The 26,731-nt window shown below is 45.3% G+C and overlaps 1 protein-coding gene across 2 annotated transcripts; it reads right to left on the bottom strand.

Moving 5' to 3' along the window:
* Positions 1-2,792: 2,792 nt before the first annotated feature.
* Positions 2,793-26,731, bottom strand: GOLM2 (golgi membrane protein 2). 2 transcript variants are annotated; one of them, XM_068410271.1, is made up of 10 exons: positions 26,041-26,731; positions 19,761-19,815; positions 18,664-18,766; positions 17,528-17,618; positions 16,472-16,616; positions 15,524-15,601; positions 15,076-15,174; positions 13,530-13,694; positions 8,115-8,282; positions 2,793-4,509 (listed from the first exon to the last, which is right to left on the bottom strand). In XM_068410271.1, exons 1-10 carry the CDS (start codon positions 26,365-26,367, stop codon positions 4,445-4,447), a joined length of 1,296 nt encoding a protein of 431 aa, XP_068266372.1. In that variant the 5' UTR covers positions 26,368-26,731; the 3' UTR covers positions 2,793-4,444. The 2 variants fall into 2 exon arrangements, with proteins under 2 accessions (XP_068266372.1, XP_068266373.1); XM_068410272.1 differs by lacking the exon at positions 8,115-8,282.

Raw genomic sequence — 26,731 nt, forward strand, 5'->3', positions numbered from 1 at the left:
GAGAAAATCTGTTAGACACAGCCCAAGGTAATTTGTTCTCTCTTGTCCAATTTCCTAACTTTTCTGGGAAGATTATCAGCAGATGAAATTCTGCGTGCTCGGGAATAATCCCTCTCTTATCCTGGCACACAGAGCTGTGTATCTAGACTAACGGGCCAGAAAGGAGGAGGGAATTGCAAAGCAAGAAGTATATGACCTTCCTGTTATAATAATTAACGTCAAAACCATTTCTTCTCAGCAAGGGTCATTAGACACTGGAAGGGGCTGCCCAGGGAGGTGGGGGAGTCACCATCTCTGGAGGGGTTTAAGAAAAGCCTGGACATGGCCCTTAGTGCCCTGGTCTAGTTGCCATGGTGGTGTCAGGGCAATGGTTGGACTCGATGAGCCCAGAGGGCTCTTCCAACCTCATTGATTCTGTGAATTGAAAGGTGAAGCTCTTAAAAGTGTGTATGAAAATTGGATGAAAAAAGATGAAAAGGTTTGTTGGTCCTATTAGCTGCTTTGTTCAAGAGACTGCTCAAATGCGTTGCCATGTAGATTATTTATAACATGAGCCTTAAAACAAGGATCCAAGGCGCTGCGAGCTGCTTTAGCCGTCGGGTTATATTGTTTAAAAAGATCTGGGCTGGGCTGTCATTTAAAGATGCTTTGTTTGATTTTTCTTGTAAACCAGTTCCACCAAATGTGAGAGCCAGCTTTATTTTAAAGTCTAGCTGGTGGTTTCAGGGAAGCAGATGTTTAAGTAGCTCGCTCTGAGATTTGTCAACGTTTTGTATGCTGCTATTTCCATGGAAACAGGTATTGGCTCAGCAGAAATGGCAGAGGGCTTTCAAAATCACATTTTAAAAAACAAACTCAAGATAGGTTAGTCATTATTGTTACTCATAAACGCTGATAGTGGCGCTGAACAGAGCCTGTCTTTGGGATGCATGGGGTATAGTCATGCGAATCGGCAGAGCAGTGATTAATATTTTAAATGAATGTTTTTAAAAAGTCAGCTCGTGTTTGATAGAGCTGTCTTAGAAAAACACGCCTTTATTGCATGGTGTTCAGCACGTGCTCTCCTACGTACTTGAAGGCAATCACAGTCTTATCACTTCTTTAGGCCTCCACCTTCCTCAAGAGGTGAAATGTGTAGTGGGTGAGAACTATGGATTTCAGCTAATTGGCAAACTACCCTTTTTTTTAAAAAAAAAATACAAATTGGCTTCTGAAACACAGAACTGATAATTAGTGAGTTTGTCATCTTTAGCACCATGTGAAAATGAAGGCAGCCCCATTTTTTGGGCCACTTTGTTTGCCTTTGGGGACATCTGCTTTAGGAATAGCCTACTTACAGCCGAAGTAGTTACCCCAGTTCAACATTGCTACAGCATTAAAAAACAGGATTAAACTAGGGGCACTTGTTGCTGCCCAGGATATTGTACAAAGAACAAATCTCACATGAACTTGAGGAGGAGCTCCAGGAATTCCTGAAAAATCACAGAATCAATCACTGAGGTTGGAAGAGCCCTCTGGGCTCATCGAGTCCAACCAGTGCCCTGACACCACCATGGCAACTAGACCAGGGCACTAAGGGCCATGTCCAGGCTTTTCTTAAACCCCTCCAGAGATGGTGACTCCACCACCTCTACCAAATGAAGGTGCCTCTAATGGTTTTCTTGCATCTTGACCTTGATAATTCAGACATCTACTTTCTAGCTCAAGCAGCAGTTAGATGCCAGAGTGAATCAAACACGCGGGTCCTCCAGAGCAGCAGTTCCCAGCTGGTGAAGAGCTGTGGGGTGAGGCACAGAGCTGGAGTAGGTGCTGCAGGGCTGCAGCGATGGAGGGGCTGGGTCAGGGGGAGGTAGGAGAAGGCACCCCCAGAGCCTGGCGTTCTGCGGCAGGGCAGGGCTGCTGCGAACGCAGCCAGGAGAGAGTGCTGGCACTGGGTGAGGAGGAGGAGGGCAGGGAGGCAAAACACCGGGGTGAAATGGGAACAAGAAGGTGGCACGGGACTGACTGGTGGTGTGGAGGAAGCAGCAGGAGACACATATATATGAGGGGAGATGGCTCAGGAAACAGCTGTACCAAAGCCACCTACAAACACAAAAAAGCAAGGAACAGTGCTCTAACAACATTGGCAGTTCCCCAAAAGAACACAGACATTTTTTTTTTCACTAAAGTGGAATTTGTTTGACAGAACAATTCCCCTTAGAAATAAAATTCTTTAAACGTTGGATCACTGAATAATGAAGGGTAAAGTGCTTAGTGACCTAAATTAGCTTCCTTAAAAGGATACCCACGAGGATCAAACCGTGTTCTGTATGGCCTATACTTAAGCCAAGTATTTTCCTAAAATACAGAGGCAAAACAAGCCCTCAGCTCATGCGTACACTTCACTGTCCGAGGCTCCCAGCACTGTTCAAATACCCAAAGGGAAGTGGTAGCGTTTGCCTGTTGTCAAACCGTTGCTGAGTGCTGTGGGTGCAGCTCACTCGTGTCTCTCCTTCGTAACTGTATTTCCACCTTCCTTGGCTGACCATGAACTAAGCCATAAAGTTGTGACTATCAATTTCTCAAGGAGTAGAACAGATAAACACAAGAAGTAACTGTACTGGGTCAGACCCCGTGGCTGTCTGGACTGGTATCTTGCCCTTTTACCATCTTCAAATAGTATGAAACACGTTCCTCTTTCTCATCCTGCCTGACCAGTTTTAACCTGTAGGTAAGGTGGGTGCGAAGGCTTCTGCGAAGCCCTGAGTTAATCCAATTTTTAAAAGTCAAAAGAAAAAGCCAGAAGCCTCCCGTACTTTAAACAACTTAATTTATTAGAACCCATAAATGTTGCTTTCATTAGAAGAATCAAGTTAACACCTAATTCAGGGTGAAATTACATTTTAAGACAAACAAAAACCTGCACTGTTTAAATACAGTATTTTCTGAAGGCTGCTATTCTTAGAACCCTGGTACAAGTTTATACTCACGGTGTGGTATTAGTATGGTATCTAACTCTGAGCAGGTTCAGCATTTTATTTCCAACTGGAAGTACATTACACCATGCAAAGGGCTACTCCTCCCATCTGCCTTCCAGAAGTACGGAATGAAGAGCTCAAGCCCTAAACAAGAAAACCCTTGAGATGCATCACCAGAATCTGAAATTTGTATTTCTTGTATACTTAAGACTGATTGGTGGAAGATCCCTGTAGCAAAAAAAAATTGTATGAAGAAAATATGTTGAAGTTTAAAATGTTCACAGAACTGGCATTGAGGAAACCTTGACTGTTACTAACTGGAACCTGAGTACAGAGATAAAGTACAATCACCCATGTCAAAGGCCCTATAATTTCTTTTCACAGTAGCCCTTTGGAGAAGCAGGGTGGGTTAATAACCTTCATTTCCACTACTGCAGATCAACAGAATCACTTCCCTAAAATTCAGAAAGTGCTTAAACACAGAATACAAAAAGTACCTTAACTTACAAACCTTCCGCTATAGAAAATCAAAATGTGGAGCATGGCAGATGTCGAGAGATCTGTATCAAAGTATTAAATTGTAAATTAACTTGAGTGACTGCGACACGGGATGGGTGCTCTTGGGACAGTACAACAGGGTGTACAACATCTTTCCCAAGCAAGGGTTGTTCCTTCCGTTAGGGTTCCTACAAAGTGGATGGAGACTTGTCTTTCTCACTACCCCACTTGCTCTCTTTAACACATACACAAAGATTTCCTACAAGCTGTGCTGAATTATTTATATCACCCTTTAACATAAGCTGTTAGTTACACCACTTTTTCAGGATGTATCAAATTATTAAAATTCTATTATCACCCATTTCCAGCTCTAGCTACAAGATTTGGTCACTGGAGATAAGAATTAAAATGGTACTTTGCTTCCGAAGCCTGTCCGAGCCTGTCCTGGGCTACATTAAGGAAGGAGCAATTTTTTAAACATTCAGTTTTCATTCGCAACCGACAGCTCACCTGCAAAATACAAAAGCACAGCACTGGTGAGAAAAGCAGGAGGATTTTTGCTCATACAGGTATTACTGTAGAAAAGGAGTCCTTTGGCTGTACATTGTTTCCACTGTGTATTTGTTACATGAGATACAAACTGTACAAGTTCTCCAGTTTACAAAGTTTTCTGATTGCAGAAACAATTCAGCCCGTATTTATAATATCAGTTTTAAATGTAAAGATTATTACAGATAAGGTACAGTCTAATTGGCTCAATGTAACAACAAAAATGTAGTTTAATACAATTTGCAATCGTACAATTATGTACACATGTACAGAACTGTTTCCTCCTGTTACTTTGTTGACTTTGAGTGTAACTCATCACTTTTAGTGATCAGCTTCCTTTGAAGTAAGGAATGCTGAAGCAGAAATGGTTCAGTTTTGCAGCACGTCAAGTTCCTCCGTGGAGCTCTCTTCTCATCCCCATTCCCTGCTCAATCCCGGCCTTAACCATCACTGAAGCGTGGCTTGCCATAATCGAGGTCGTTTTGTAGATCTCTTTCTTCATCATCTGCAATTAAAATATTCAGATCAAATCTGATGTGATACTACTGAAAAAATATTTAAATGTACTTTCCCAGAACATGCTGCTGATGCCTACATCCACACCGACCGGCCTCCTCAGCTTACGGGAGTGAAGTCATGGGGAAAATACAGAGAGCGCCCACGGGCCTGCGATTACAAGTCCAGCTGTCAGCACGCTGGGAGGTGTCCCTTGTGAGGAACTGGGACTTCACACTATTTAATATCTTTGCCTTTACTGCAGCCGTGTTTCAGGGGTTTATTGACTTAAGAGATTGCAGAACTAGTTAAACTCTCTACTGTAATTTGAGAATGTTCCTTCACAGGTTTCAAATTCTCCCACTAAAACCCAACTACAAAGTCACCTACTGTGGTGAGCTGCATTGCCATGTTTTAACCCGTTCCAGAGGTAACTCACTGTAAGAGCTTACACAGGCCGGGTACCTCGGGTCGAGGGCAGGGAATCAGCACGACCCCCTCCAGACTAAGGCAGACCTTGTCTTTCAGATCCAGCACAACTGTCTCTCTCCACCACTCTACTCTGTCCTACTCCTTGACTTCTGCTCCTTGGGTTTTGGTTTTTGAGCCTCATGAAAAATCATAAAATTAAAAAGCCTCGTGCATTCTCAGTAGAACCATCTACCGTAGCGCACACATAAAAATCCATCAAGACAATGCACATTGAGTATTTTTTTTAAGTGATGTTTTAAAATATAATATTCTGCATTCTACCTGCCACAATTCAGATCCCTCCTGCGTGGGTCCCCAGCCTTCTGCCCTCAAAGGAGCTGTGCTCCTTGGAACAGGAGGGATGCCTGCTCACAGGAACAGAAAGCACAGTTCAGCTTTACTAAGTCTTTCCCTCTCTGATAAGCTGCCTGAGGCTCTTCAACACTTCACAACAGTTCCTGCACACGAGGGGGGTACCCGACGGCAACCTCCCCCCAGCAGCAAAAGGCTGAGCTTTATCCACATGACACGTGCTTTTGTTCGGTAAGAGACTACTCACACAGCATGTGGATACCACTTGGTTTATATAATCCTCCACCAACCAGCCACCACAAAACATACTGACTCTAGTAGGAGCCAACAACTTTTGAACATCACCTTGCATTTCAGTCGGGTGGACTGAGAGGAGGAGTGCAGGTTGGACACTGACATTCGCATGAGCCCGTCTCCCAAATCTGTGTATTTTCCTCGGATAATTCCAATCTAAGGCCCACACATTTCTAGTGGCAACAGCAAAACATGTTTAATTAAATTGCTTTGTTTGCACATGCCACATGCTTTGTTCCAGCCTAATGCAAAACCATGTGATGTTTTTCTAATAGTTTTTAGACAGAAATTCAGGGTTTTTTCCCTTCCCTAAACAACTATCACCACCCTGCCTCCCAAAGCCCCACAACTCTACCCTCTCCTGCCCTGCAAACAAATTAGTGTGGACTAAGGCACTTTTCCTAAAATGCTGCTTTGGGAAGTACCACTTGCCACGCTGTTGGACTTACATCAAATCAAGGCACCAAGTTCGTAGGAAACAAGATGACAAAGGGCTTGGAAATCAGGTCTGAGGTAGTAACATACACTGCTCAGCCTATTCTTCATGAAAAGGCTTCCAGGAGTCACTCTTTAATCTTCACTACCAGACATTAACTCCACTAGTCTACACAGACATCCAGAGGGGCTGATCTTTTGCCAGCTCCAGATTTAAAGCACCAGAGCAGCGAACTGACAGGTACCACCGCTAAATGGGAAACAGTCTGATGAGGCCACTTGCAGTCAGAGCTCTTATTTCTTCAAACACCCCTTGCATGGCAAGCTACACAAGCACAATCTCTACGGTTTTTAACAATTTCCCACCGCTTGCTACTCTACCATACCCACCCTCTCGTCAGTGGCACACAGGAATGCTGTTCACGTTACTGGTAATAGTTCACAGCACACATGATGTTAACTCCTGCTACCTACAGCCATTCGTTGCCCTGTGAAGGCCACCGTAGCGATGGCTTTGTGCTGATGAGCAAACCAGCACGGAGCTCTGAGGCACGGCAGGAGCTGCAGCCCTGCACGGCGGGGGCAGCCCACCTCCTCCCACCTCCCGCTCGGCAGCGGGGAAGGATGAGCCCAAAGGCTGAGGCCCATGGCAGAAGTCAGCACAGGTTCAGTAACGGTTACGTGGCTTTGGTGAAACCTTGGAGAATTGTGTTCTGAAGGCCACTAAGGCACTCGCGCCCTGAGGAGCCCAGCATCACCCACTGCTTACTCAGGGGAACTGAACCAAACATGAAAAGCCCAACCCACACAACCTGGATGTGCAGAGCAGAGCTCAGACACACGAACACGCACAACGTACCACGCTTTCCTTTTCACTCAAGGATCACAATCCTTAGAAGCGAGTTTCCCCCCTCCACAGCACAGCAGCGACAGCAGCAGCTGTACGTCCTTCTGCGCCTTCGTTTGGAAGCCAGCTTGGACAAGCAAATTTCAACCCAACAATAACCCATCCAGAGGGACAGACCGTAGCAATCCAGGGTGACTAAAATCCACTGCTACCATTTTGAGCAGAAGTGTAACAAACCAGGCCACGTCTTCTGGAGCACCAGCAGCAGTTTTCATTTTTATCAGTAAGTTCATTAATTGCCCAGGGGTGTGATCCATACCTTTCTTTTGCTTATTCATGAGTTCCAAACTACCAGCCCAGCCAAAAAATGCTTACCCTGCACAGTTACCTGCATGCCCACAGAAATCAGTTGCTTTTTATCAGCGTTTCCCATTAACGATGCTTGCAAACCAATTAAGTACATCTGAAAAACTACCAGCTAAAAAACCTTGCACTATAAGGATCAGAATCAGGGTGCCTGTAGAACTTAAACTGGGGTTTCCCCCCGCTTTAATTTGCACTTTCCTTAATTGGAAATACTACATATGCTTATGTAAACAGTTCTGCCCTACAGACATGCAAGCCTTGCACAAACTGTCACCAAATGGATGGAGAGCTGTAGCCCACGTGGCAGATGGATGGCAGACAAGCGATGGCGAGGCGACGCACGAGACGCATGCAGAGCAAGAGGTGGTGAACATGCACACACGGGTATTAGGCGAGCACCAGACTCGTGAGTTTGGAAGGTTGGTTAGTGAGGAAAACCAGACGCCTGTTGAATCTGTGTACTGTGCACAAAAACGACCCTGAGAACTGCTCAGTGACACCTCACTGCAGGTGTGACAAAAGCAGCAGGCAAAAAAAATGATGCTTCTGTATTTGAGAATTGCTTTGGCAATGGCAAAGGCTACACCCCAGCTCGCCAGGTACCAGATCTGGGGGTTTAGGCAAAACATCTCTGAAATTTGAAGTCGTGACTTTCCTAGCAGGAACTGTAGACACGACTGAAATAAAGTATCAAAACCCTCTCACTGGAAACTGCTGTCACGTTGCTTCCAAACGGAGAGCAAGGCCAGGTTTTACAGATTGCCTAAAGCTTATTAATTCTGTATTAGAAATTTCTGAGCAGCTAAAAATAGCGAGGCTTTACACAAATTCAACAAGTAAACTCAGCATGGATTTTGTTACAATGGGATGGAGATAAGGCCCAAGCTCACCTTGGACGTCTTCTTCTCCACCATCACCATCCTCTTCCTCATTGTAAGCCAGCTCAGCCTGCTTGTCTGCCTCGTACTCACCCACGTTACCATCATCCCCATTATAATCTGCCAGTTTAGAACCCTGCTGCGGATCAACAGGGGATTCATTCTCATCAAAGAATCGGCCTGTGAAGTAGGCAAAGGATTAAGTCAGAAGCAGAGAGGAAAGAAACAGGAAGACTCTAAACGACAGCAGACCGCAGGTTAAGAGAGTCGGGGTTCGGCAGTACTTCCAGCTGGAGGAGGAAGGGGGTAGCAGGGGGAGAACCACAGGGCTTATGGCACACCTCTGGGCAAAAAGGACGTACTCGGTCATTCAGCGTCTGCATCTTGTGAAATCTCAGTGTTAGAAGCTTCACCCGCACACCAAGCTCCGTCTGAGTACCTACAAACACTAATGAAAGTCTTCTGGAGATGCTGACGAGCACACCCTGGAGGTTTCTGGACCTAGACTTCTGAGCAGCACTGGCATTTTTGTACACACAATGGAGCAACGCATCGCTGACTTCGTACGTGGCGATGACCGCAGAGTCTGTACCACACTATCAGGGGTAAAAGTCCAGCAAAGATCTGCCTCGCATCTCGGAACTGATGTTTTTAAACTACCTAATTAACGTGGCTTTACACTCTGGTTTCCTATTAAGCTTTAAGTTTTCAAAATATTCTGAATCCAGTATTTTTGTCTCCTAGCAAAGAATTAAGAATAGTTCCAGATACTGAAACAACGCACAGGAAAAAAGGAGAATTAGCTGGAACTCTGAAATGACTCGACAGTCAACCACGCACACAGTGAGAGATTACTGGTGTGGTGTCAGGCTCAGAGCTGGTGCTCACTGGGATACAAGGAGATCTGTTCAAGTCCAGCGCAGATCAGCCTGCTTGCCCATTGCTTAAACAATGAGCCTGCAGAGGATACAAGTCTGGAGGGATTATGGATAAAGGAAAAAAATAGGATTAAAGTGCGATACAATCGCTACAGACTGGAAAGGGACTGAGGAAAGTCTGCCAAGGCAGATGCGAAGTGATTCACAGTGGAAGCAATTAAAGAGAGAAGTAAAATTGGTAAATATGATTTCAGTATCAGGATTAAAAAGGAGGTTGGGGTTACAATGGACAGACGTAAAAATGAAATTATTTCTTAAAACAATGAAAATCATACGTGGCAGTACATAAAAACCAGGACAGAAACAATAACATTCTGCTTATCTGGGTGGGGGAGAAAAGCAGATGAATCACATCTAGTGATCACACACAGCTCAAAGGTACAGAGACAGAAGTTTCAGTTATTTTCATAAGCAAGAAGAAACTAGGACCTGATTAGAAACCATAAGTTTAATACATTATTCATTCTCTATTTAGCTCTAACTGAGTAATCCTTGCTATTACTGTTTGTATTTCTGGATGCTGCATTATATATAAAAACCAGACAGAACTGTACAATTTGCACACGTTAAATATACAAGTTATGGAAAGACAACTGAATGCACTTCACTTACAGCAAACGCACGCCTGTCGATACGCCAGCAATACTGTGGCAAAAAAGTACTGAATAAATTCACATTGACAGAAGGAAAGGTTGATCTGGGCAGTAGATGACTCCTGGCACAACACCAGGAGAACATCAATACTCAACACAAGGCACAGATAATGGTGTTGGGATACCAAGACTTCAGGCAGACACCAGAAGAGGAGTGGCTGGGAGCTGGAGCCAGCGATGCACCAGCTGCCTTCTGAAGCAGACAGACAAGATCTGGAATCTCGACGGCGTTGTGGATCTCGAATCGCTCCAAACACGAGCCAGTGTCCCTAACGCAGGCATGACATGGACTGCCTGGTTGAGGGACAGTGGAACATGCTGTCATGAAGTACAAGAGGTTAGTGACAGCAGGGGATGCCCCAGAAGGACGTGGCTGATGCTAACATCTGCTGAACTGAATTCTGACTCACCTCATGGGGTGCTACTCACAGCTGGACCCTTACAAACACACTACTCGGAGCAGCTGTCCACATGCTCATCACTGCAGACCTGCTTATGGGACAACTTCAAACAGCAGCATGGGCTGGAGGTTTGCTGCACCCAGCTGTTCTCCAGGGTGCCAGGTACGGGCACAAACAGCGACGGTGCCGCCGTCACTGCCAGGCTCTGCTGCTTCTGAAACCGAACGGCCACAATGTGCCCGTCTCCATATCTAGTACCAAAGCTGCTTTCTAAGTCTATGCTAACGAAATAGAAAAGGAAAATATCTTTTGGGAAGAAGTTCCCCAATTCTGAAGCCGGACAGATATGACAGACACCCTGACCAATCCTCGTCTCGCCCCACGAGCTGATGCACAGCAAGTGTTGAATTGCTCAGTAACCACAACGCCAGCCACGGAACTGTCCGCAGTGAAAGCCGGGCGCCCGCGCTGGGCTCCTCCACACCAGAGGGAGGAATTTGTCACCAACGGACCTTCCAGAACACCCCCTGCTCATCAATCAGGAAATAAACCTAGAAACCTGGATTAGCTACTTCAGTACATGATGAAGTCTCTCCCTCACTGCAGCGTTACGATGTGCAATGCAAGTTATTACAAACATGAAGGAGCAAAGCGAAAAGGAAAAGACTCATCAGTGACGACGTTTGACTCTTAGGTGTCTGTTCACAGCCTACACCAGAGACCTTTCACTCCCTGCTCCTGCCTGCAGAGCCAGCCCCCCACAGCACCCGATTCTCAGGAAGCTCCTTCAATAAACTAAATAGTCTGGCAAATCTCAGGGGACACAGAGTGGAAGAAAAGCTGGCACAGGTTGCACACCGCTTCTGAATCCACCTATCCCCACGCCACCAGAAAGATCCACGAGTGATATTAAAATAACTGAAGCCTTCCCTAAAGATCTCTTTCTCACAACAAACCAGTAAATTCATGTCCATTCCCCACCTCTTCAAGGCCGGTCTTTTTAGAGCTTTATTTCCCCCTCATACTAAACCCTCTTTATTTTTTTTCTCTCTCCTGAATTCCCTCCAGCTCCCCACCATCTTTCTTTGGTATTTAAAGCAGAGGACAGCCTCACAAGCATTAGCTAAAACACTTAGTTACTTCCTCCATCTTATTATTGACATTCCTGTTAACACATCCCAGGAGAAAAACCTCACTTCAAACACTTGTCAGTGACCAACACCCACTGCTGACCACACCGGTTTTGACCGAGCTGCTCCCTTGCTGTTTGTCACTTCCTCTGTGCATGTAATTCTCCATTCTTCACTGCAGACTGCTTTATGTTTACAGACTTCACTGCTGCTGAAACCACATCTCCTACACTGTTTATCACCCAGCACTCAAAATCCCAGACAGTGCCGAGCAAAGGGTGCATCTTTGTAAATCTCACAGAAGCTTTTCAAATAAAAAGTTCTGCACCCACCTAATAGCGATTTATTCCTGCCCAGGTCTCCACTAATTTGCCTACCACAAAGTCACGTTCCTGTTTTCACGGCTCTCGTTCCTCTGAACACATATTCAGGTCATATCACTTTGACACAATCTGTTCTTGAAAAATCCGTGCTGGCCTCTTGTCGTGTTGTGCTCAAACTGGTGGAGGATTTGCTCAGTTACCTTTCCAGGTGCCAAGCGAGGCTGCTGGGTCTCTACAACGCCTCAAATCCTCTTTCATTCACTTTTTAAAGACGTGTCCTGTACCTCTCCAAAGTTGTTAATGGCTCAGAAACAACTTCAGGCAGCTGCTTAAACCTCTCGGGTGGAGTTTGGTGCTAACTACGGGCTTCAGCCTCCGACCCTTTGAGGGGCTACAAGGTGGGGGGGGAGAAGGAGAGAGCACCCTGGGCTCCCACATCCCTGTGCACGCCTTCACCCCAACACACCCCCTACTGCCATCTGCTAGCAAACCAGACTAGACACTCACAGGCCCTCTTTTAATTTAACCCCTGCTTAGAACAGCAACTAAAACATTTTAAATGTCCAATAAATGGAGCATTAAAATTATTTCTCTGCTATTCAAGGAATATTTAAGAGATTGCTAGAAGTTAACATTTTTTTCCTGCAATTTCTCCAAGCTACATACTGGCCAGTCAAGTTCTAGACCATGAAAAGGAACCACAACAACTTAACTCTAACAAAGGGAACTTCCCAAACTAAACCTTCTATGCCAAAACTGAATTCATAGTTCCATGTTCCTGAGAGTGACCCTAGCTTTCAGAATTCCTCTCATTGATCACTGAAACCCAATTCATGATTCTATTTCACTGAAATTGCCATTTCTGCACCACTGTGTGTCCGATCCACAGAATTAACACAGGTCTCTGGCAGGACGCTATAGAATCCTTTTTTCCTCCCCATTTTTGTGACTCTGAAGCTGGCTCTTCCAATGTTATAACTGTCATCTTGGAGTACCGACAGACTTCAATCACAGAAACCAAAGTCTAAGTGCTACTTAGCTGTGAGTACAAAGAAATTTAGAGTTGAACTTGTAATGGCTATACAATAAAGCAAAACCTTATTTGGGTAAAAAACAAGAGGAGATGTTTCAGCACTATGTTCTTTCTTCCAGATGCCCCTTCCCCACCCAAATGCTGAACAACTGGAATTAGTTCTTTAAAAATAACTCGTTAAGGTAGACCTAGTCAGTATACACTGTACTATACTTAGGAGTGTAGTATCTCCACTGATACATAAGAAGCTTGTTTCAATGTAACGTTCCTACAGGAAGATGCTAAATCAAATGCTGCCAGCACAACGCGCTCCCAGTGTCACGGGATCAGCTGCAACGCAGACACATCTCAAAAGCAGCGGTTCCAGCCAGCTGTACCTGCACCTGCAAGTCTGACCTGCTCCCTGCCCACTGAGCCTCAGCAGTTACCACCACCACACACAACAAACAAACACAGAATTTGCTCCTGTCTGGAGGCTTCTTCCTCGAGCAGACATCGAAGAGAAGGGTTCTGGGAAACCTCCTCTCATGGAAAAACAAACTGCTGGCCAATACACACATACCACCACCAAGACCCCCTATGTCAGGTCTGAATTCTTATGGTATTGTCCAAAACATATTTAAGCCAAGTCATACAGTGTGAATATAAGTAACTCAGCATCATGCATGTATCAAAAGTCTTCACTTAATCTATTTAGATGTGTAGTAATTTCTAAAAATATTTTAGATTCCTATAAGCAAATATTTTTTTTAAAATGACTGAATAGATAGATGAAAGATGACACATTAGGCCTATCTTTTACACAGTAACATATTACATTTCTTTTCAGGCTTACTCTCCAGAAGGCCACCCGCTGTGATGGCTCCTAATTTCCAGACAGGCAGCGTTACAGACAGAAAATGAAGTGATCTTCTTAATATATTGAAGTATGTGATATTGGCCAACTTACTTTGCTTCATCTTCTGCAAATCACTAACTCTGCTCTTTGGAATCTTTATATGGTCTGTCTCAACGTTGTGTTCTTTCTGATTTTCCATATTTTCTTCAAAATTTAAGTGCTGGAGAGAATTTGGAGGTATCTGCTTCGCAATGTCAGCATTTCCCTCATTGTCACCTACAGAATGAGGAAGCATGTTCAGCTTTCACATGGTACTAAAAGAAGGTTATAATGTTACTGCACAAGACAATTCATCCCGTTTTAATACGCAGTCAATCCTAAGTTGTTACCTTCTCAGCTGATTTTCTGTATGTACTTAAGTGCTTGATGAAGCCCAGAACAATAATACATTTATGTATTTTTTTATCTTCCTGCTGAGTCTGCTTTTCAAATCTACTAAGCATCATTTATTGTTTCAAGAGCTGTGATCTGAGGAGAAGGTTGCAGTAGGTCACAGAAGTTATGCTAAAAATAATAAGCAGAGTCACAGGACTACATAACCAAGGAATCCAGAAAACCCTGGTCCCCTTGAAATTCACAGCAACCTTCTGTTGATCTAAATTCACAGAAGCTTTTCACTTGCTTTTATGTCTTCTCATTAATAAAAGTCGAAACGAAGGACTATCTCAGAACAACAAAAACATGAACTATTTAAGAGATCTGACATTTGGAAATAATAAACTTTAAATGTGTATACAGACTTTGAGCTCACTAATTCTGGTTTTCTAATCTGCTTACACATCCCCTGCGAAAGGAAAGACATTAAGAAATAATTCTGTTGCCCTTTTTCAAAAGAACCAATAATGGGCATAACAAAAAACTTGAAGCTGTTTGGTCACATCACAAATCTATAATGAGTACGTTGTATTTAATGGTTTTTTTAGCAGGACAGTATCTGAACATGCCACCTGCAGTGCAGACATAACCTAACGTTCTCTTTGACATGAAGCAAAGTGACTTGATCCACAAGCACTGAAGTATATTTCCTATGGATTTGTGTCCTTTCTAACTGCAATTCTTCTAAAGCCTTTCACTGCAGCACTCTTAGTTCTCTCATGTCCTATACCTGCCCCAGATCACCCTCAGCGAGCTGTTCACAGACACAGGAGGACACTGAGCAAGTGGTAGTATCACTGTTTAACCTCTAACTGGCTACCAACACATCAACAGTCAGCTCTTGATGATATGTTGCAGCCCTGTCTAATTAGTACCCCGACGGAGGAGCACTCCTTTCAATTCCTCTCCTCTGCCCAGTGGAAGAGATCTTGAAGCAGGTATCTTTGAAATTTCTAACTCTCAAATTTGGCTGAAGTGGGTCAAAAGGCTCAAAAATTAGCGTGTGTGACAAAGAGATTGTACAACCAGCAACCTCAGTGCCTCAGGAGGCCGGGCTACGGATGCATTCATCGTGTATCCTGCAGAAATGGACTGTTGGTTTTCTTTTTGTAACCACATCAAACACGAAGAAAGGGCTGGCCACACACGTCTGACATTCACCATACACATTAATGGGTATCCTACAAAATGGTGACTTGTCACCTGCTAATAACAATCTTACCTGGTGCCAGATTCGGAGCATGAGGCTGTTCGGTTGGAAGATTTATGACAGGTTGATGACCATGACTTTTAGGAGCTGAAATAAGTGGCTTCTTTAAAGCTAAAATAAAATACACAGACAAAAGCATTAACATGAAACAAACAGACACTATAGGTCAGGTCTTCCTCTAACAATCCTGTAAACTTTGTTGTTGTTTTCTTGTTTTTAAACCGTAGATGAAAATATATTTTTTTTTCCAGAAATCTTGTATTTTATCAGAAGCATTCAGTTTTGAGAATTCAAACCTCTAAAGCACGGTAAGAACTACCAGATTTTACACCCCACTTAAATTTTATTACCATAGACAGCTTTTAAAACGTTGCATTCACTATGAAACACATGGTATTAAAACAGAATATATATGCCACCAAGAACCCAAATGTGAAAGTATTTGAATACTTCTCCTAACCAGTGGGAGTATCTTCAGCTTTAGCAGGGCCATTATCTTCTATCTCAGGCATGCCTGCATCTCCTGGTTTGATTTTCTCTGTAAGACAAGAATAGGATATTCTGCCTTACTAACCTTCAAGTTTGAACAGTGAATTTCCCTGCTGTGGAAGGCTCTCAGCCCAGAAGAAAAGCCCTTTATCCACAGAACACGTCCCATATTGATACTGCAAGTACACCACTCCTTACACCCCACTGTCGAAGTCACTGGACACTGCTTTGGAGCAGTGCAATCCCCAGTGAAGCGTGGGAACCAGATGCAATGCTCTTGGGAGCAGAGTACCAAAAGCCTGCTGCAAGAAGCTAGCCAGAACAGACACTGACCTGATACAAAAAGGTGCTGACTCAGCGGCACAAGAAGTAGAAACAAAGGGAACCCATCTGCCTTCTGGAGAGGCTTACAGGGAGGAAATAACAGCAGGAGTTACTCACCAAGAGCCTCCCACAGAGCTCCTGGTAACCAAAGGTCCCGTCTGTTCCTGCTGACTTACCCAGCTAGAGACTTCGCACAGCGGTTTCAGTGCTCCTCACCTCCAGCCACCTTCTCTGGGCAGGTTCCAGCTCCCCAACAACGTGCCCTTTCCCTAGCCCACCCCAAGGCACATCTCCCAGGGAGTGGAGAGGCAATCCCCAGGTCACAGCCGGCCACACCAGGAAGGAGATGCCAAACGAACCAACAAAGTGAACACAAAACTGTGCAAGAAACTACTTTCATGAAAGGCCACACCAATCTCTGGACACCTACAAACTCTAACTTAGTACAGACACACGCAGCTAATCAAGTTATCTGAGCCAAATCATTCATTGTTCTACTCCAGAGAAATGCACGATTCTGTATGAGAGCAGAGGATACAACACAACCAGCCCATTATCTATCAGAAATTACACAAAAAGCCACCCCAGGAAATACCTTTGCCATTTACGATGTGATCTGAAGGCTGCTCATTCTTTACTGTGTCTTTATCTTCTGCCTCTGGAACAGTCTTAGGTATTGCCTGGTCATCATTATTGGGACCGACTTCAGTGTCTTTACTGGACTGAATTTTTTGTGTGGCCTGTTAGAAGAAATTCATAAAGAACCAATATTAAACACATCCCTGAAACTTACAAAACAACCCCCCTTACATTCAAGATTACTTTGGGTAAGCAAAATCACATTTATGAACAAGGCGATCACCAAAGCAAACAACAGCAGAAGGCCTCTACGTATGAACCTGAATCCTGAGGGTAGGAGGTGGGAGTATGGACACATAACTGAACAGAACATGTACAATACAGCGTGGCTGTATGACATTTATATTGGCATATGCAGCTCGAGGATAACACAAACAGGTTAAGGCATTATTGGCCTTAAGGGTCAGGTCAAAGGCTTTGAAACACTCCTAGACTTTAAGAAAAGACCTGAATGAAATCTGCTTCGAGTCTGCCTTCTTATTGGAAATGTTTGTAAACAGAGACGAAGCGAGGAACTGAAATTCTAAGCAGAGCAGGTTATTTCACCTGTTTGTAGGAAAGAGGCCCGTGTTCTGCTGGCAGCTTGCACCACATAATTACACCCTCAATACCATTCAATTACCATTGTTATTGGCATCACATTAGCACCTCGAGGCCTCAGTAGAGATCACGTTCCCCTTAGCACTAACCTCTACAAGGCTGTAAGAACACAGATCCTACCCTGGAGAGCTATGAAGGAATATCCATTTTACAGAGAAGAAACAAATCCTTCGCGCTGATGTCATGCAGGAAGGCTGTAGCAAAGAATTAAGCCTGATCTTCAAGGCTCAGTTCACTGACTGAGCAAGAGGCAGACGTTCTTACGCTAATACCCATTTAGGGCTGCTCAGGACAACACATAAAACGTTAGGGGAGAAATGTCCAAGGCCTCCATATGTCTGCAATGCTGAGTCCAACAAACAGCCGCCGTCGGGCTCTTCTAATTCAACAAAGAAACTGAGCTGTGCGTTACCTTCTGCTCCCGCACAACTTGCTCCATTAGTTTCTTTATGTTTTCTTCATGCTGCAGTCTCATCTCCTTGATCTGCTGCCCGCACTGCAGACTTGATTAGAAACACATCATTAGTTATATTTCAATTGTTGTATCTGCTCTCCCGTAAATAAAATAGGGGGAAAAATATGAAGTGGCACAAAAAGCCAAACCTGAGATATAACTAGAATAGTCTGTCCAAAAAGCCTTGTCCTGGAATGTGTATGGAGTGGAAATGGACTGAATACAGAAAGAAAGCAGAACTGGAAAAAATAGGGACAGAGCAGAAAAACAGTAAAATAAACAGAATGGCCTTGAACATATTTCCTCCAAAACCTGGAAAGCGACTGAAAATTCAAGCTGCACAGTTAATCTGTCATCAGCATATATTAATTCTACTAGGAAAGCAATACACCTCCCATGGCTGTCAACACAGAAGATGTACAACTACTACTATCAGTTACTGCCACCAACTCAAATAACAACATCCGAATGACACAGCAGTGTCCCAGCTTCTCTAACAAGCCGCACAGAGATTAACCCAACTCAAGAAAACTCCTGGCTCCCACAAACCCACAAACACTCAGAGCACATACAGAGAAGAATATTTTTTTGTGTGTGAAAGTTCAATGCTTGAGAAAATGTTTGAATCTCCTCCATTCCCCAGAGCTTCAGAAGCAGTTGTTCTCCCTGCTTCTCCATCGTAAACGTAAAAGGCTGAGGAGAACTTAAAATTTCAATATAACTTCAGTTGAAAAAAATAAAATTACACTTTCAGAAAGACAGAATTAACAACCCCGGTGGCTTACAGAGCTGTGTTGATTAAAGTCTTCCAAGTATTTGTTAACCAAGATCTCCATGTTATAAAAAATGTATTGACTTAAAATTGTCCAGTGCTGAACAATTCCAGTAAGTCAGATTTTTCTTAAATCATATCTCACTTTGGGGGAGGAGTAAAACAACACAAAAAATGGAACTTTAAAATCAAACAACTAAGTCAAAGTTACATCACTCAAGTTGGAGGATTAGCAGAAACAGGATTAATTTGTGCTTTTTAATAAACACAGACTTCCATTGCACACGCAAACCTACAGTTACTAACATTGCTGAAGACATACCTGTCATATTCCAGTCTCCTTGTAAGGTAAGTGTTGTTCTTCTTGTACTCGTGAAGCTGATCTTCCTGGCGAATGAATTCCTGGCGTAATTCTGCTAGTTGCTCTAGACCAAAAAGCAAAAACCAACATGAATATAGAAATATAAGAAAAAATGCCCCATGGCAGATACAACTTTCTAATGCTATAGAAGTTAAAAATTTGCTCCAGTTTTATATTATTTCTTCTAGATATACTTTAAAGATTCCCAAACTAACTTGAAAAAGATGCCAGTTTACTCATGCATACCAATGTCACTATGAATTTTAGAACAACACTTCTGATACTATGCCAACACCCCTAAATTTTTCTTTACCTTTTCATTCAGAAGACGTACACAATCCTATTTCACCTGTCTGTTGGAAATCTCCTTAATTTCCTGAAAGATTCTGTTATTCTGAGTAACACAAAAGTACTACTAGGTTACTTTAGGCACGATGGTGAAATGTTCTTTTTCTGCAACGTACAAAAGAAGGTACCTTCCCACTACCCATAAAACCAATACATATTTCCTGTCTTCACAAGTGATTGTTCTAGAAGTTCTTCTCCCTGCTCCTCAGGCTACAAATAATTGTTAAGCTTCTTACTGTTTTAAGTTGCAACTACATAGAGGCAGAAATGCCAAGTGTGTTGTCTGCTGGTATGTTCAAATTTTGGCATTAGCTGTTCCAGGCTGCTCAAACCCGTGCAGTAAGACTACAGGCATTGTAATCATGTCTGTGTATAACAGCCTTAAAAGATGTTTTCTGGACCTTTTCTAACCCAGCACAAGTATCACAATCTTGCTGAGCCAAACTACACTAAACTGGGGTTTTGGTCATGAAAATGATTCTAATGCCTTGGAAGTAAGCAGTGCCAGAAGACACGTTCTGTCTGCAGACAGCAGAGCAAAGTCTCTGAGAACCAGCCCCACACTTACCCAGACCAGGTAATAAACAAATATAACAATATAGCACGGGATGGGATGTCGCAGCACCACCTGAGCGTTCATTTTAAGTGTAACCTGCAGTTCCCAGGCAGTTAAAAACCACACTTTCACAGTCTGGCCAGAAATTCCTCACCCTTTAAACGATGTATGTCTGCCATTTGGTACGATACGTTGTTCTGCAGCTTCATCTGAAAGGACAAATGATGACATAAATACACTCAATGAGCAGGTTAGAGAGGGTTTACACTGCAAAGACTCAGGGCACGTTTTCATTGTAAAGACAACGGATGTCCAGGATTATCAGAATGACACGCACAAAGTTCCTGTAAACATCAGTAATGTATATTTAGTTACCTGTAGTGATATCACCAACCTAAACACTATATTTAGGCTTTGCTAACAAGGACTTAAATTTATTTCCAGAACACATTTCTATGAAAAAAAACAGATTCTGTCAGGACTAAAATAAACACACTGCATTCTGATACTGCAGGAGAGACGGCGAATTTCCAACGTCAAAGCGTAAGTGTATAAAAATAAACACACAGCATCAGTAGCAAAAACAATTTTTACCTAATGTATATTTAAAGTAAATTTTTAATATGATGCTGCCTAATATTCATTACACACATTTTGTTTATAAGAGAGACTCCGACACCAGTAGACATCCACAACAGCTTTTAATTTGGTATTTTTAGTCAGGAAAAAATAGCAGTTCCAATAAATAAGAAATGAATGTACACAAACTCATTAAGTAAAAATGTTTGGTCTTGTTCTTGCATAAAGACACATGTAAAGACAAAACCCAGCAGAAATTAAGAGAAAGATGCACATGTAGAACACACTGAGAAAGGCTGAAAAAATCTACAACCGTCACCAGACAACCCTGATGCTGGAATTATTTTTCTTGCAGTTTCCCCATGGGTACAGCTGGTAACTCTAGACGGGGTGCCGAGAGAGGGCTGTCGTCCTTGGGTGACAGGGTCAGAGTTACCTCTCGGAACACCCCGATGAAGCCCAGCACACCTACGCCGCGCGGGGCAGGGGACAGGCACCCAGGCTGCTCCAATTCCCACGCAGGCTCTGAAGCTCAGCCTCCGAGTCACTTACCTGCATTTCCTGCCAAAGCAAACCCCGCAGACAGACGCCCTTGCTTTGAGACTTCCTCCACCCACCTCCACCATCCTTTTTATCCACTTATTCATTTCTTTAAAAATGTTTCATGCAATGTTTTTGTTTTTAGCAGAGGCGCTCAGACTCCGTGCTGTCTGATTTGTCCCCCACGGGTCGAGGCAGGGGCATTTCTAACTTCAGGAACTACGGCCACAGCAGAACTGCCGAAATCGTGATTTTCTGCAGAACAGAGTGTACAGGGAGGCACGCAGCCAACAGCTCTGCTCGCATAATAGAGGCTCCTCATGAAGCAGAGTGCTCCGTGGAGAGTTCAGTTGGTGCCAGCCTGCGGGATGCTGGCACAGCAGCAGCCAGGAGGGCTTCTGGAGCGTGGAGAGGAGCCGCCACGGCTCCCGTGTGGAGGGAACGCCCGGCCACTGCACAAGGCTTCTCCCAAAACCAGGAAGACCGGCAGATGATGCAATCTTTTGGTAAGCTGAGAACCCTGACCACATCGCTCTGAAATACGATTCAAAACCCAAACACCCACCAGGGACACTTACAGAGCCTTCTCGGTGTGTTACAGCCACGCGTTGAGAACCCAACACGTGTGCTCTGCTCACCGAGGCACTCACGGCACTGCAGTCACAGGGTGCACAAAGAACAGCTCTCGATCCACTGAACGCCTGTGTTGGGCTGCCTGGGCTGTGTTTCAAAAGCACAAGTAACCCCTGCGGCGGGGACTTCATGCAGAAGGACACGACAAAGGAAACCACCAAACCTTTCTACTCCACCAGGCGCCCAGCCTGCCAGCCTCCACCCAACAGACACCGGGACAGGAGGACAGACACAAAAGGAGCGACTTGTTGAGCATTAATGAAAAATTATCTTCCTCTGTTTTGCAAAGCCACTGGCAATAACGAACAAATTTCTCCTGTCTTCCACTCTAATGCTGTTCTTTTCCCAGAACCTGATGAATCTACAAAGGAGATCCCGGGAAGTAGTGGGTTGTTTTCAAACCTTCATCTATCAGAATTCATAATACAGCAAGCCTTCCCACTGCCTTCCTTCTGCTCACCCTATAAAACTTGCAGTGGGCTGGGGGAGGGCTGCCTGTCTGCTAACCAGAGTTTGATTTGAAGATAGCATCAGTTTAATCACAATCTTTCATTTTGGCAATTCTGAGTTTCAGAGAAAAGTGACAGAATTTATATCCAAAACAGCTCAGCTGACAGCAAATGTCCCCCATCTGAAGGGTAGAAAGGGAAGATTTTTTTATGATTCATGGGATCTGTTCCACCTACACACTCCACAAACCATGGCACAAGTCCAGTTCTTTCTGAGCTGTGTCCTCCTGGACTCTAGACCTATTTGTACTGTTCGTATTTCTCTGCTTCTCCAATCCTTTCCAAAGCAGTTGGGATGTATAAAAGAAATTCTCTGTAGCCCAAGGAACTCTGCACAGGAAAAAAACATCAAAAATCCTGTGCGTGCTGGAGCTACGTACGTGCAAGGCAACCTCCCAGTGCCGTCTGAGTTGTTAATAGCCTTGTCCTGCAACGAAAGGCACTGTAAGGAGAAAGTCATGAAGACGCTGGAGCTTATCTCTGTGTGGCAGGACAGAGCACAGGGGGTATCGCTGCCGATGCAGCAGGGGTGGGTGTTTACAGTTCACCACTTGTTTCCCTGGGAGTCGTTTCTTTACCTAGGCAGGACACCCTCCGAAGTGCCTGTCGAAGCAGCACGAGCAGGCGTCCGTACTCCTCCGTGCAGCTCCACGAGCCTGGGCATCCCCACCACATTGCCAGGACACGTGCTGCAACAGCGCAGGAAAGAGGTCTGAAGTCTGTTTGCCCGAGGGTCTACATGCCACAGCTCCATGGTCCTTCTGCTATTGTCAGCTGCCTTTTTCAGCTCCTACAGCTTTGCACACTGAGGAGCTATCAAGGAGTTTTGGCAACAAAGAACATAACCAGCTGCTCCCAAGGATTCAGTTTCATCCTGTGAAGCACCATTTCTAAGGGCAAGGCTGTATTACACACCTGGCACTGCCAGCAGCAGCTTTGGAAGGAGAAAGGCACGCTCCCGAGAGCTGCAACAGCAAAAACAGAGCTACCAGCCCCTACACACTGGATGGTTGCCATTTGGAAGCTCTCCACCACAGATTTCCTGCCATTCAATTAGTTTATTGAGCTTATTGCAAAGGGATATGTAAAGCTATTTAAAAAAAAAAAATATCCTCACAGTATGCTGCAAAAAAAGCATGAAATACTGAGGAGACCAGTGCTGCCTCTACATGCATCACCTCCCCAGCACCAGGGCAACCACTATCCCTGCTCGCCTCCCAAGAGAACTCCTCTGGTTTGTCCCAAGGTCCAGCAGACCATCACGAGCTCATCAAGACAAGCACAGGGTAAGAGGAGAGAATTCCCAAGCACTCATGCTTTTTCCTCTTTTTTTAAACACAAGACACTAGGTCACACTACTACATCTGCTCACAAGAGCAAACAGTATCTGGTGCAGTGTGACCGGCTAGTTATGGGTGCAGGGGGAGGGAGGAGAGAGCCAAGGCTTCGGGCTAGCGTGGAGCTGGGAGGAAGCTGCCTGCAGCAATCCAAGCTGCCTCGACAGGGGGAAATGCACGCTTGGTTTGCACAACCACAAGGCAAAGAATCACTTATGAGGACAAAGCAGCATAAAGCAGATCGACACTGTGATAACCACCTAGATCTGTGGTGATCACTTGATACCCTGGTAATTATCAGTGTTGGTGTTTTATTATAGCTCCTGCATTTCACAAATGGACGAAGATCATTGGTAAAACACAGTTTGTTCAAAGAACATCCTTGCCAAATTCCATTTTGAGAGGAAAAAAATTATCAGCCAAGCCTTTTTTGGTCACTTTATGCCTACTACTCACTACTTTTTAACCGATCTTATTCTCTAAAATAGAGCTTTATTCTCTACTCTCTAAAGTACAGTCACTTAAAGGGGTTTTTTAGAAAAAAATTAGGATTGTTGCCACTGAGAACATGACAGTAGTTCACATGGGAGGAAACGACGAGCTCACATGACCTCAAATGGCAGCTTCTGGAACAAAGACCGAAGACACCAGGCATATCCTGCAGCATGCATACAATCAACAATAAAATTAATTTGTGAGGTTTACCGGCCACATTTCTCTTGCTCCCGCCTCCTGCTCTCCCCTGTGAGATGCCAGACGCTGAGAGCGTTCAAACACCAGACAGATTTAGGGAGCACAACACAGTGCTCAGCAGGCAGGTGCAGCTCGACAGCCCCTCAGGTTGTATCGGGCGCATCAAGGCAGGCTCTGCCTTCCAGCACCCCTTGCTGGGCACCCTGACTCAGCACCTGCATTTTCTCTCCTGGTGTCCTACAGTAAGACACCACAGACTGCCAAAAAATACAAATTTCTTGTTTTAAAAGCAAGCCTTGCCACGCAGCCCAACAGTTGATAGCTTTCTTGAACGCCACCAGTGGAGTGTTCCACCCGTCAGCCAGTTACAACACACGAAATGAGCTGATGGCCCTGGGAGCACAGAACCAACCTCCCCCACACAAAGCACAGCCACACTCCAAACACCCACCTGCATTACTTCCCTTGCTCACCCCAGCTGCTTCTCCAGCAGCCTGCAGGCAGTTCCAACGCAGTTACCAGCCTCCAGCAGACCTGCTCCCTTCGTTTGCCCAGCCCAGCCACCAACTCATGTCATTTTACTACCCTCAACAGCCCGAGCAAGGGAGTTCCAACTGGGTGCCACGACTGGCCACCTCCTATGCTCCCAAGCCACTACTATCTTTGGATACTTGCTTTTATCGAGGAGGGCAACGAACAACTAAACCTATCTGCCTGCTATTTGCATGTAAAAGTTCAATTTTAAAAAAAAAAACAAAACACAAAACAAAAAAACCTCAACAGTTTAGAAAACTACTTGTTTTCTGTCTTTTACAAGGGGAAGTATCTTCCTTAAAACCTAACTGCTTTAAGTTCAGCTCCTCTTACTCATCAGACTTAACTATTTTGATATCTGCATAGAATACTCATAAATTAAACTAGATTTTCCAGTATCACAGTATTTTTAATCACGATGGCGTTAGTTGCATTTATTCCCAATGCAGAGCAGCAGTACCCACCATTACGTATCTGATCAGGCATTATGCCAATCTCAGAAAAAATTAAGGAATTCAAAAATCATGTTTGCTGAACACACAAATGGCTTAATTTTTAAGGTTCAGTAGGAAATAAAAAATAACTTTAATACAAACTAAATCAATTTAAAAGAGTCTGTAATTCTGTAATGAGACATGCAGGTAGTCAGTTTTTCTGGGACAATTAAATGCATGTTCTTATACTGCTCATCAAACGTGGGATATGAAAGGGCCAGAAAAAGAAACTCAGCCAGGAATAAGCCCGAGCATATTTCCATAAATCCTACTGTGACCAAGTGTTCAATTAGCAGAATTACAAACTGCATGCAAATAGAGTACAGGCTACCATACACGGCTGAGTAAAAGAACTTGTCTGCTTAACTCCTCTGTGAAGAGCTGCCTGTGATAATCATGAAAGTGGAACAGTGAAAGTTGATGCTTTCACTCATTTTCCCTTCCACAACAAAAGAAATCCCCAGGCCACCGCCACATGAAAGGGCAAGCTGAACTCTGTATTAGCTTGTCTCTTCGCAGCTAATGAAAACGACACGTTCTGTCAGCAGCAAGGGGTTTTTTTCCCAGTGTATGCTGGCTGCATAAGAAGCAGCCCCTGATGTGCAAGGCATTTTGAGAAAGACAGGGCGAACAAGCTCAGGGGTGCGACGCCTGATCATACTCGTTTCATTTTCCTTGAGGCCAAGTAGTTGTAAGGCTACGTGTAGCTTTTTGACTGATCACAAAAGATCAAATAATCTTAGCGGAGGAGGAAAGCTCATAAAAAAATTTTAAAGTAGTGGTGTGGAAAACAGTGAGCTCTGAGCGTTTCCATTGCTAGCGCACACGCTGCCTTTGCTGGACACTTTCAGCTCTTTGCCGGGACACATCCAGAAACCCGAGTGTGCTGCAAACATCCCGACAGGCACCAACGCCAACGCACCAGCTCCAGGAACCAGCACCAGCTCCAGGAACAAGCGCCTGCGGGGGCTCCTTTCCTCCCGAGGCTGCAGCCGCTGCAGGGACACCGGCCATCGCCGGGGGGGGAAGGCACGGTGCCCCCCGGCAGAGCCACCCCGCAGGGCGCCGGGGGACCCTCCCGCCGGCCCCGGGCCCGGCTGCACCCTCCGCTTTACCTTGCTGTCCTCGCACTTCTTCACCTGGCCGTCCCTGGCCTGCAGCTGGCTGCTCAGGTGGCTGTAGTCGGCCTCCTTCTGCTCCAGCTGCTTCTTGTGGGAGTCCACCTTGCCCATGAGGTCCGAGTTCCTCTTCTCCAGGCGCCCCCGGGCCACCTCGGTGCGCTTGGCCTGGCTCTGCAGCTCCGCCACCTCCTCCTGCAGCAGGGCCTGGCGCGACGAGGCGTTCCAGCAGTTGAAGGCCAGGATGGCGATCACCACCAGCAGCGCCACGAAGACGAGGGAAGGCAGGCGGCCGCCCCTCCGGTTGGCCCCGAAGCCCACCATGGGGGAGGCCGCCGGGCGGGGGCTTCACCCGCTCACCGCCTCCGCCCGCACCTGAGAGGGGAGAAGCAGGGCCGGGGGGCAGGAAGGCCGCTCAGGGGGGTCGGGAAAGGCCGCTCAGGGGGCCGGGGGGTCACGAAAGCCGCTCAGGGCGGCGGGCGGAGGCGCTGCCCCGGGGGGCCGGGCGCATCCCCGGCGGCGAAGGGCCCGGAGAGCGGCGGGGGTAGAGGCGGCGAGAGGAGAGCGGGCTGCGCGGGGCTGCCAAGGGGAGTGGAGCGGGGCGAGGGGCTGCCACGCCGCGGCAGGGCTGTGCCCGCGCTGCCGTGGCCGGCCCAGGCGCCGCTCCCGCCCCGCGGGGAGGGGAGGG

Source organism: Nyctibius grandis, chromosome 11 (assembly GCF_013368605.1).
Source record: "Nyctibius grandis isolate bNycGra1 chromosome 11, bNycGra1.pri, whole genome shotgun sequence".
Taxonomy (NCBI): domain Eukaryota; kingdom Metazoa; phylum Chordata; class Aves; order Nyctibiiformes; family Nyctibiidae; genus Nyctibius; species Nyctibius grandis.

Excerpts from the sequence above, each read along its gene's own strand:
- GOLM2 (XM_068410271.1), bottom strand. The coding sequence starts at position 26,367 with ATGGTGGGCTTCGGGGCCAACCGGAGGGGCGGCCGCCTGCCTTCCCTC. Across the intron at positions 19,816-26,040 it reads AGAAGTGCGAGGACAGCAAG|ATGAAGCTGCAGAACAACGT; the intron begins GTAAAGCGGAGG and ends TTGTCCTTTCAG. Across the intron at positions 13,695-15,075 it reads TGCTCCGAATCTGGCACCAG|GTGACAATGAGGGAAATGCT; the intron begins GTAAGATTGTTA and ends CTCATTCTGTAG.